The sequence below is a fragment of the Haematobia irritans genome, chromosome 4 (assembly GCF_050003625.1).
Source record: "Haematobia irritans isolate KBUSLIRL chromosome 4, ASM5000362v1, whole genome shotgun sequence".
Lineage (NCBI taxonomy): Eukaryota > Metazoa > Arthropoda > Insecta > Diptera > Muscidae > Haematobia > Haematobia irritans.
This window is the reverse complement of record NC_134400.1, coordinates 107,340,001-107,352,322: the sequence shown is the minus strand read 5'-3', so window position 1 is coordinate 107,352,322 and position 12,322 is coordinate 107,340,001. Positions and strand designations below refer to the sequence as shown.

The 12,322-nt window shown below is 34.7% G+C and overlaps 1 protein-coding gene across 1 annotated transcript; it reads left to right on the top strand.

The window, feature by feature from the left end:
- The first annotated feature begins 7,711 nt into the window (after window positions 1–7,711).
- Window positions 7,712–9,234, top strand: LOC142233049 (carboxypeptidase B1-like). The gene is made up of 3 exons (XM_075303829.1): window positions 7,712–7,866; window positions 7,933–8,811; window positions 8,878–9,234. Exons 1-3 carry the CDS (start codon window positions 7,796–7,798, stop codon window positions 9,173–9,175), a joined length of 1,248 nt encoding a protein of 415 aa, XP_075159944.1. The 5' UTR covers window positions 7,712–7,795; the 3' UTR covers window positions 9,176–9,234.
- The last annotated feature ends 3,088 nt before the right edge of the window (window positions 9,235–12,322 follow it).

Here is a 12,322-nt window from a genome sequence, read left to right as displayed (position 1 = left end):
TTTTATCCTATTTGCCTGAAATTGGAAATCCAGAGGTATTTTCGGGTCATAAAGAGGTGTGCCGAAAACGGTGAGTATCGGTCCATATTTTAGTATAGCCCCCATAAGAACGATCTCCCGATTTAACTCCTTGGGTTTCTAGAAACCGTAGTTTTATCTGATTTGCCTGAATTTGTAAATATTCTGATATTTTAGGCTCACAAAAACGTGTATCGGATTAAGTTTTTATCGGTCCATTTGATAATGCCTCCGTATAGACCGACTTCACTTCTTGACGGTGTAGAAGGCGCACTGATCATGAAAATTGCTTGAAACTCAATGTAAAATTTCCAGATTTTACTTCCACAGATTTAAGATTTCAAATTAAGACGTTATTTTATAATTTTCTTGCACACTTACAAGAGATGTTAATGATTCCTCTAAAACTCAAACAAAAATGGTTCTTATAAATTCAGAATCTGATATAGTCCTCATAGGTGAAATCTTTAAATTTATCTTCGGGAAGTGTCCTCAAGTCCTCAAGCCCTCCTGAAATTTCAAAGGAAACCCTAATATTTGGTTCATGGTGGTGGGTATTTAAGATTCGGCCCGGCCGAACTTAGTGCTGTATATACTTGTTTTTTTTTTACACCTTTTATTTAGCCCGGAAATTATTTCAATAAAAATTGACATAAAATGATAAAGTAAAAGAAGCCTAAAAAAAATTATTAAAACTGAGAGAAAAATTAAATAACTGGTACAAGTGAAGGATATCTAGGAGTTGTTCAGTTGAGAGTTTCAAAAGAATAGAAAGATTTTATTTCAAAATTTCGCTGGTTGGAAAGGGGGTGGTGACGCACAAGCAGCTGGTTATAAGTATAGGCAACACACAAGTGAAGGAGGAAATTGAATTGGAGGAGATTTGCACAGCAACAGTTATACCTACTTGGTTTCAAAATTGCAGCAAAGAAATTCATAATCCAATATACATATAGTTGGTGATTATGATGTTTTGATGATGATTATGAACTTTTTGTTATGATGAAAAAAGGGATTTGCAAGTTGATGGACCTGATTTGATTAGGATAATTAGCTATAGATTTTATGTTAGGTTGACGGATATTAAAATTTCCGTCAACACTATATACGAAACAACTAAAGAATGCGTATCTAAATGCGTATTTCAATACGCATTAATTTTGTTTTTTCGTATATAAAACACGAAAAATAAAATTGCAAAAAATGTTGTCAAGGAGTGGGTCGTATGCCAATTTTATAGGCTACATTTCACCCCTAGATTGTGTGGTAAAATGTTCAATATGTTAGTTCAAGACCTGTAGTCGAATAACGAAAAAAGGCGAAAAAGTGGTAATTTTTGGGGTTTTGAGCATGAACATGAAATTTTTCCGACTTAATATATTCAGCATGTTTGTTGGCCGAGTCAAGAGCACGGTTGTCACAATTGGTAGAATTCTACTAAAAATGGGAGATTTTTACTGCTTGGTAGATTAATAGACTTTTTAATGTTTTGGTAGATTTTGCAAAATGTTCCTCTCCAACTAAGAGGTATTTCATAAAGAGAAATACAATTTTGACAGAATTTTTATAAGATATAAAATTTTGACAAAATTTTCTATAGAAAAAAATTTAACAAAATTTGCTATAGAAATAAAAGTTCGACAAAATTTTTTATAGGAAAGAAAATTTTGACAAAATTTTCAATAGAAATAAAATATTAACAAAATTTTCTGTAGAAATAGAATTTTGACAAAATTTTCTATAGAAATAAAATATTAACAAAATTTTCTATAGAAATAGAATTTTGACAAAATTTTCTATAGAAATAAAAATTTGCCAAATTTTCTATAGAAATAAAATATTAACAAAATTTTCTATAGAAATAAAATTTTGACAAAATTTTCTATAGGAAAAAAATTTTGACAAAATTTGCTATAGAAATAAAATTTTGACAAAATGTTCAATAGAAATAAAATTTTGACAAAATTTTCTATAGAAATAAAATTTTGATAAAATTCTTTATGTTAATAAAATGTTGATAAAATTTTGTATATAAATAAAATTTTGACAAAATTTTGTATGGATATAAAATTTTGCAAAATAAATTTTTTTGTTTAGTAGTTTTTCAGTAAGATTTTCTCCAAATTTTGGTAGATTATTTTTCCCCCGAGTGGCAACAGTGGTCAAGAGCTAGAACATTGCTGAAGACTGCAAAAAGTGCTCAAAATCGAATTTGGAGACTATGTAGCGTGTAGAGTGTTATTAAAGACTGTGTACTGGGTACTTAATATGGTTGGAAATCGATATTTCAATGTGTTACAAACTCAATGGCCAACTTCTTATATCCCCTTCCTATTGTGGTAGGTTTCAAAGGGCTGCGCAAGCCAATTCGAAGTAATCGATGTTCTAGTGAAGGCAATACACTCACGAATACTTCGATTGACGAATAGAACAGAAACACTTTAAAGCGATTACTGTGTCAATCATCGCAGAGCCATCACATCAGCGGTGCCAACTTTGACAATTTTTAGTCATTTTGACGTAGTTATTAGTTGACGATTTTTGAAAACGTTCTATTCAAGTGTTTAATTTTAAAATTTTTTATGACAATTTGACGATTTTTCAAAGTAACTTCTCATAAGTTTTCATAAGTTGTGCATTTTCAAATCTCAATACTATGACAATTTGTATCTAGCTTGTTGTCGTCTCCAATGTGGAAATAATTTTCAAAGCAATCAATATAAATAAAACTAAAATTCGGAATTCCTTTGAAACTTCAAATTTAGAAGATATTCTTGTGTCCAAAAATTACTTAAAGCTAAATAATTCTGAATGTAATAAACTCAATTTAGTTAAATTAACTTTATTCATAACCGATAAGCCAAGATATGCTAAATAAATTGTAATTATAGTAGAAATTATACATGATTTAAATTCGTTTGAAGAATGTGAACATTTCAGACATGTTTGATATTTAAACTGTGTACTTCATGTAATAAAAGTGAATTAAAATTGATTCTGTTATGTTTTTATTTTGAATAAAACGTTTATATTTCATGGGTGACGATTTTTCGACGAATTTTATGTGACGACTTGATGATTTTGAAGAAAAATATTTTAAAAATTGACGATTTGAGGCCCAAAACAGTTGGTACCACTACATCACATTCTAAAGGAATCGTTGTGCAGTTCTTTTCAATATTTGCAATGGAAATTATGAAACAAATGGAATTTGAATTCCGATTACATTCGAATACTTCAGAACATTGTTTGGTGCTTGCTTTATTGGGTTCTATTTGTTCTGTTTCACAATTTGCAAGGTTTATATTTTACTCGTTTGAGAAATGGACAATGAAGTTACTACTCGAATTGTGTGGTAATTGCTTGTGTATTCGTTGCAGAGGTTTGGTAAGTTTTAAAAAAACCAACAATTTTTTGGAGCTTAAGTTCACTTTCTTTCATCATATATATTTTCTTTAAAGCAAGTTTGTTTTTTTTTAGTGGGAACTATTGATGAAGTGCCAGTGACGACTATTTTGTTTCTGAAAGAAATATTCATTAAATTCACTTGCCTCTCCAACGAAAATTCTTATCAAATATACAATAAGTAGATTATTGCAATTGCTATGATAAAATTGTTTACAAAACAAATAGTAGCTCTTCTCACAAGGGATCAGTGGTAACTATTTTTAAGTACAAAATCACACGCTTTTCTTATCTCCTACTTCACAAATGTCCAGAGTGTCAACTGTTTAGCTGTGATTGGTTAGATCGATTTATGATGCTGATTATGTTCGTCTGACATCAAATCAATTTCGACAACGGTTCAGAAAGCTGTTGGCAAAATTAACCACATTTAAGAAAAAGCTGAAATCGCTTGGACCCGTAATACCTTCCACCAGATCTTGAGATCTTAGTTTTTGACTTCAAAGCTGCGATATTATTCCTTCGTTCTGATATTCAGAAAAATATATCACCAAAATATTTTAAAATAAAAATTTTAGTGAAGTTGCAAATCTGATCCGAGGTGTTGCAATGTATTACCCTGAGCGATTTTATGGCCAACTTTAGGCAAGTCGGGCGACACATATATATGGAAGCTATATCTACACCGAAAAAAATGAACTGTTTTATAGGAAGAACGACGAAAGAAAATTGAACTAAATTTTAATCCACATTTTGAGATTTCCACAAAACGTTGTTAAAATCAGGAACTTTTAATGCCCTGTTGTACTTTTTAACTGCAGTTCACGAAATTACATCATCTCATAGAAGAAACAAGTAAAGAAAGTCTAAAGTCGGGCGGGCCGACTATATTATACCCTGCACCACTTTGTAGATCTAAATTTTCGATACCATATCACATCTGTCAAATGTGTTGGGTGCTATATATAAAGGTTTGTCCCAAATACATACATTTAAATATCACTCGATTTGGACAGAATTTGATAGACTTTTACAAAATCTATAGACTCGAAATTTAAGTCGGCTAATGCACTAGGGTGGAACACACTAAACCGATTTTTTCCAAAATCAATAGGGTTCTATTCTGGCCCAAAGTAGGAACATGTGCCAAATTTGAAGGCGATTGGACTTAAAGTGCGACCTAGACTTTGATCACAAAAATGTGTTCACAGACAGACGGACGGACGGACAGAAGACAGACGGACATGGTTATATCGACTCAGGGACCCACCCTGAGCATTGTTGCCAAAGACACCCTGTGTCTATCTCGTCTCCTTCTGGGTGTTACAAACATATGCACTAACTTATAATACCCTGTCCCACAGTGTGGCGCAGGGTATAAAAATTAACTGGCAACATTGACTATGAGCTATAGGCAGATTGACACAAAGCACCCATAGACATGTACCCCTTAATTTTCTTAAATATGTAACTGCGGTTTATCTCCCAGACCTATATGTTACCCCACAAATGCTTATGATTACTAATTCGGTAATGGTGGTTTAGGGTATGATATAGTCGGCCCCGCCAGACTTTCTACTTTACTTACTTGTTTTTGGAAATCAAAAGGCACTAAATTTGGTGCTAAAATCACCAAATTGGCATCACTGCCATCAACACTCAAGCAACGCAACCAGTCAAAGAGTTATATTTTTATACCCTCCATCATAGGATGTGGGTATATTAACTTTGTCATTCCGTTTGTAACACATCGAAATATTGCTCTAAGACCCCATAAAGTATATATATTCTGGGTCGTGGTGAAATTCTGAGTCGATCTAAGCATGTCCGTCCGTCCGTCCGTCCGTCTGTTGAAATCACGCTAACTTCCGAACGAAACAAGCTATCGACTTGAAACTTGGCACAAGTAGTTGTTATTGATGTAGGTCGGATGGTATTGAAAATGGGCCATATCGGTCCACTTTTACGTATAGCCCCCATATAAAGGGACCCTCAGATTTGGCTTGTGGAGCCTCTAACAGAAGCATATTTCATCCGATCCGGCTGAAATTTGGTACATGGTGTTGGTATATGGTCTCTAACAACCATGCAAAAATTGGTCCACATCGGTCCATAATTATATATAGCCCCCATATAAACCGATCCCCAGATTTGGCTTGCGGAGCCTAAAAGAGAAGCAAATTTCATCCGATCCGGCTGAAATTTGGTATATGGTGTTGGTATATGGTCTCTAACAACCATGCAAAAATTGGTCTATATCGGTCCTTAATTATATATAGCCCCCATATAAACCGATCCCCAGATTTGGCTTGTGGAGCCTCTAAGAGAGGCATATTTCATCCGATCCGGCTGAAATTTGGTACATGGTCTCTAACAACCACGCAAAAATTGGTCCACATCGCTTCATAATTATATATAGCCCCCATATAAACCGATCCCTAGATTTGGCTTGCGAAGTCTCCAAGAGAAGCAAATTTCATCCAAGCCGGTTGTAATTTGGAACATGGTGTTAGTATATGATCTTTAACAACCGTGCCAGAATTGGTCCATATCGGTCCATAATTATATATAGCCCCCATATAAAACGTTCTCCAGATTTGACCTCCGGAGCCTCTTGGAGGAGCAAAATTCATCCGATCCGGTTCAAATTAGGAACGTGGTGTTAGTATATAGTCGCTAACAACCATACCAAAATTGGTCCAATCACACAAAAATTGGTCCATATCGGTTCATAATCATGGTTGCCACTAGAGCCAAAAATAATCTACCAAAATTTTATTTCTATAGAAAATTTTGTCAAAATGTTATTTCTATAGAAAATGTAGACAAAATTTTATTTATAGAGAAAATTTTGTTAAAATTTTATTCGATTCATAATAAAATTTTCATCATTTTCAAAATTTTATTTCTGTAGAAAATTATGTCAAAATTTTATTTCTATAGAAAATTTTGTTCAAATTTTATTCGGTTCATAATCATGGTTGCCAGTCGAGCCACAAATAATCTACCAAGATTTTATTTCTATAGAAACTTTTGTCAAAAGTTTATTTCTATAGAAAATTTTGTTAAAATTTTATTTCTGTAGAAATTTTCTTTCCATAGAATATTTTGTCAAAATTTTTATTTCTATAGAAAATTTTGTGAAAATTTTATTTCTATAGAAAATTTTGTTAAAATTTTATTTCTGTAGAAAATTTTGTCAAAATTTTATGTCTACTTTGTCAAACTGAATTATATACGTATTGGATCGATCTTTTTTGATTTAATATATACCACGTATGGACTTACATACAATTTAGAAGATGGTATTAGGAGGTTTTAAGATACCTTGCCATCGGCAAGCGTTACCGCAACTTAAGTAATTCGATTGTGGATGGCAGTGTTTAGAAGAAGTTTCTACGCAATCCATGATGGAGGGTACATAAGCTTCGGCCTGGCCGAACTTACGGCCGTATATACTTGTTATAGCATAGTTTTCAGCGCCCACACACAGAGAAGGAATAGGATCACCTCAAACATGTTTCAAGAGAAAAAACGTTATTTTTGGATGGTGACCATGTAACATGTTTATCGCAAAAATGTTGTTTTCTCGCCAAACATAACATGTTTTCCGAAAACAGATACAAAATTTCCGAGAAATTTTCATATATTTTTACATATATTCCAAATACTCGTATGTTCGGAAGATTCCGATAAGATGTTCGCCAGTACATACTACTCTATTAAATTTTTATTATGAAACTTCAATATGTGTCTTATTAAAGACTTAAAGTCAGAAAAGAACAGTACTTGATATAAAAGAAAATTATTTTTTATTGCAAAATAAAAATTTTGTAACAAAGAAAATTTGTTTGGTGATAAAAGTTTAAAATTTTCGAAGAAATTCAAAAAACTCTAACAAAAGAAAAATGTTTTCGGCACACATTTTCCAAAAGTTTTTTTTCTTTGCGTGAACATTTTGCCTTAACTTTCGACTAGTTTGTTTTGTGAATCATGTATATGTGGCCTTAAAAACACATCATCTAAACGCTCACAAATGGGTTAATTTGGATTTATCATGGAATGGCCCATTGTGTGGATTTTTTTAATGCAATGATAGTTCGAAGTATTTGAAAGGTCCCATACATGTAATTTAAGCCCTATGATTAAAGTAAACACGGACACATGTCCACTTGAGTTGCACTTAATAGCTCCTCAACTATCTACGTAAACCGGTGATTGAAGAATCACCACACGAATCACAACTCATGAGGAGATAAGGAATGGAATAGGAAATGTCATTCTTGAAATCGATTATAAAAGATGGAGATAGTACTGTCTGATGCCAATGCGACATTTCTTACAACAGAAGTAACGTCTAAATCGCAAGAAAATGATTTTCAAAATCACTTTGAGCGTACTGCTCTGCTGCATTGCTTTGGTCTCTGCAGAGTCCTATAATGGGTGAGTTGGTGAAAAATCTCAAGGATGACAAATTTCCTGTAATACCCTTTGTCCTTGTCTTTGTAGCTACAAAATCTATGATATTCATGCCAACAATGTTCACGAAAAGGATCTTTTGTTGCGTCTCGCCACCAATGAGAACTATGATTTCTTCGATTTACCCAAAATCATGGGAAAACCAGCTCGCGTTTTGATCCAACCTGTAGATCAGGCCAATTTCGAGGCCACTTTGCAGAGATTCGGTCTTTCATATGAGGTCATCAATTCTGACGTAGGTCGTAGCATTGCTCAGGAAACTGTACAAAATTTACGCATGCGTACACCCTCCGAGGGTCGCATCAGTTTTTCCAAATTCAATCGTTTCGATGAAATCAATGCCTATCTCGATGAATTGGCCGCGGCCTATCCCAGCCGTGTGTTTGTCAAGACTGTGGGCAAGTCTTATGAGAAACGTGATATGAAAGCTATTACCATTACCAATGGAGATGGTAAGGCCAATAAGAAGGTAATTTTCATGGATGCTGGTATTCATGCCCGTGAGTGGATTGCTCCCGCTGGTGCTTTGTACGTCATCCATCAATTGGTGGAGAACTTTTCCGAAAACGCTCATTTGTTGAAGGACTACGATTGGGTTATCTTGCCCGTTGTGAATCCCGATGGTTATGAACACACCCACACCAAAGCTCGCATGTGGCGTAAAACCCGCAAGCCAGTAAAGAACAACTGTTTCGGTACCGATGGCAACCGCAACTTTGATTTCCACTGGGGAGAAACTGGCGCTTCCAGCAAGGACTGTGCTGATACTTTCATGGGCCAAACTGCTTTCTCCGAACCCGAAACCCAAATTGTTCGCGACATGATGCATTCTTTGAGTGGTCGTGGAAAATTCTATCTGACCTTACACTCCTATGGCAGCTATTTGTTGTATCCATGGGGCTGGACCTCGTAAGTGATTAGGTTGCTATGTTTGCCGTATGATTTAATGATTGTCTCATTTGGTCTGCTCTTTAGTGCTCTCCCTGAAACTGTCGATGATTTGGATGAAGTTGCCCAGGCTGGTGCCGATGCCATTAAACAATCCACCGGTGGACAATACACTGTTGGATCTTCCACCAATGTCTTGTATGCCGCTGCTGGTGGCAGTGATGACTATGCTTTTGCTAAGGCCAACTTCCCTATTGCCATTACCATGGAATTGCCAGCTGGTGGTTCTGGTTTCGATCCCTCACCCGCCCAAATCAAACCATTCGTTGCTGAGACCTGGACCGGTATTCGTGCCATGGCTGAAAAAGTTATTGCCAAATACTAATTGAAGTAGAAAATAGATTTTTTGAATAGAAAAAACTAAATTAAAATTTGACAGAAAAATATTGAGAGTTTTCAATAAGCGGGTGGTTGTCACAAATTAGGATATCGAGTTAAATGGGATCTTGTATTTTATATACAAATTGTAATGAAAAGCAACAAGTGAATGAGTAAAGTAGAAAATCGGGCGGGACTGACTACATCGTACACTAAACCAACCCTACTGAATTAGTAAACCTTAGCATTTGGCGGGTATTATTAAAATAAGTTTGGGAAATACACCTAAATCTTATACTTTCGCACTTCTATTGTAGTTCCGCATTTAGGAAAATTAAGCTGTACATATTTACGTGTGTTTTATGTTATTTTGAGCCCCTAGGTGGACCGGAACCCTACTGATAGGCCGCTAAAATTGGTCCCCCTCGGCTATTTGAAACTTTTCATTTTATTTAAATTTTGGCTAGTTTTGTTTTATATTTGTTGTTAGCTTTCAAATTTAAAAAATAGCTAATTTTGAAAAAGTAACGTTATTTTTCAGAAGTTGGTAAAACGTATGAAATTTAGAAATGTTCCCCTTGGTGATATTTTGAGAACATGTAACAAAAAATTATATCTGCGAATTTGATTTCTTTTTTTGATGTTTTTGTATTTGTTGTTAGTTTTCCATTCGAGAAGTAGAATTTTGCTAAAAGTAAAGTTATTTTTCCAAATGAAAATTTCAAATTTTTTCTTTTTGTCCATCGTGGTGGTACTTTGAGGAAAAAAATTAAACAACAAATTATATTTCCGAATTCATTTTTTTTTTGATTTTGTTTGTATTTGTTGTAAGTTTTCCATTCAAGAAATTAAATTTTGCTAATTTCGTAAAAGTAAAGTTATGCTTGCAAAAGTTTGTAAAACAGGTTAAAATTTTAATTTTTTCCCGTTTTGGCCATGTTGGCCAATAATATACTCTATAATTTTCAAAGTTTTAATTTTCTCAACTTTTTGGTTTTAGTTCTAAAACCACCAACAACCTACACTAAATTTTGAACTTAGCTAAAATCGGACTATTAATTCTATTACACCATCTACGTTAACCCCATTTCAGACAAAAAAAAACAAGTATATACGGCCGTAAGTTCGGCCAGGCCGAATCTTATGTAACCTCCACCATGGATTGCAAAGAAACTTCTGCAAAAGACTGTCACCCACAATCGAATTACTTGCCTTGTGGTAATACTTACCGATGGCAAGGTATCTTAACACTTCTTAACATCGTTTTCTAAATTGTGAGTTAGTCCATACGTGGTATATATTATGGCGATTTCGATTGGGAAAAAGGTGCAACATTCTCGAAATTGATTACCAAAAATAAAGGACACTGTCATAAATTTTGGATCCTTTATCCCTCACAATATTATGAATTAACAATAACTTTGGAATGACACTATTATTTGAGCGAAAATACGATGAGGGAAAAAGAAGTGTAACACCAGGGCAACATATTTTTTGCGAAACGAAAACGCCCTTAGACAAAAAATTTATGTATAGGTAAGTCTACAAATAATTACGAATCGATATGGTCTTTTGCGCGGTACGTGGAGAGCCAGAATTGAAATATGGGGGTCGCTATATGGGGGCTACAATTATGAACTTGATATGCACCAATTTATGTGTGATTGGGATCGATTTATCTGAGGGCTATATATAACAATAGACCGATATAGACCTAGTTAGACATGGTTGTTAACGGCCATATATTTACTAGCACAATGTACCAAATTTCAACTGACTCGGAAAAGAAATTTGCTCCTCCAAGAGGCTCCAAAACCAAATCTCGGGATCGGTTTAAATGGGGGCTATATATAATTATGTACTGATATGAACCAATACCTGCATGGTTGTTAGAGACCATATACTAACACAACGTACTAAATTTCAATCAGATCGGATGAATTTTGCTTATCCACCGGAGGTCAAATCTGGGGATGGGTTTATAGGGGGACTATATATTATGGACCGATTCCGACCAATTTTTGCAAGGGTGTTTGAGACCATATATTAACACCACGTACCAAATTTCAACTAAATTAGATGAATTTTCGTCTTCCAAGAGGCTCCGGAGGTCAAATCTGGGGATCGGTTTATATGGGGGCTATATATAATTATGGACCGATGTGGACCAATTTTTGCGTAGTTATTAGAGAACATATACTAACACCATGTACCAAATTTCAGGCTAAGCGGGTGACATTTGCTTCTCTTAAAGGCTCCGCAAGCCAAATCTGGGGATCGGTTTATATGGGGGCTATATATAATTATTGACCGATGTGGACCAACATGTGCACAGATGTTTGAGATCGTATAGTAACACCATGCACCAAATTTCAGCCGGATCGGATGAAATTTGCTTCTCTTAGAGGCTCCGAAAACCAAATCGGGGGATCGGTTTATATGGGGGCTACATATAATTATGGACCGATGTGGACAAATTTTTGTATGGTTGTTAGTAGGCTCGTGTTCATAATTGTATATAGCCCCCATATATAGCGACAAGGCCGTATTCAGTGGGGGGGGGGATGAGGGGGATCAAACCCCCCCCCCCCCCCCCCCCCGAAATGAATGAATATTTTTATATAAATAAATATATATTTTTAGCCGCATAGAAAAATCTTATCGAAGATGTTGAAGGAAAGCTGAAGGTTTTATTTTGAAAACGCTTACCTATAAAACTTGCACAAATCCTAGAATACTAGTTGAAAAGCCCGTCAAACGACGGTCGAAAAAACAAATTGTTTTTGTTCTCGCACCACAAATTTCATTTTTGGAAAATGTATTTCTGCTTTTTATGTGTGTTTGTTGTTCTTTTTGTGAACATGACTCGCTTTGTTTGGCCATAGCAACAACAACGAAACAGCCAAATACACATGTGTAAATGAAATCGCGCAAAACCTGCGAAAATAACCTGCCTAATTCAGCGATGGAAGCACTTGGAGAGTGCAATAAAGAGATATTTCCAAACGTGCATATTCTTTTAAAAATTTTGGTCACTTTGCCAGTAACTCAGGGATGGAAAATACAATTTTTAAGAAAGTACAAAAAAGGTATTTTTTGAGCGGAAAGGTACTTTTTACTAAATTTCAACAAAAATTTCACTGGAAGATTATTG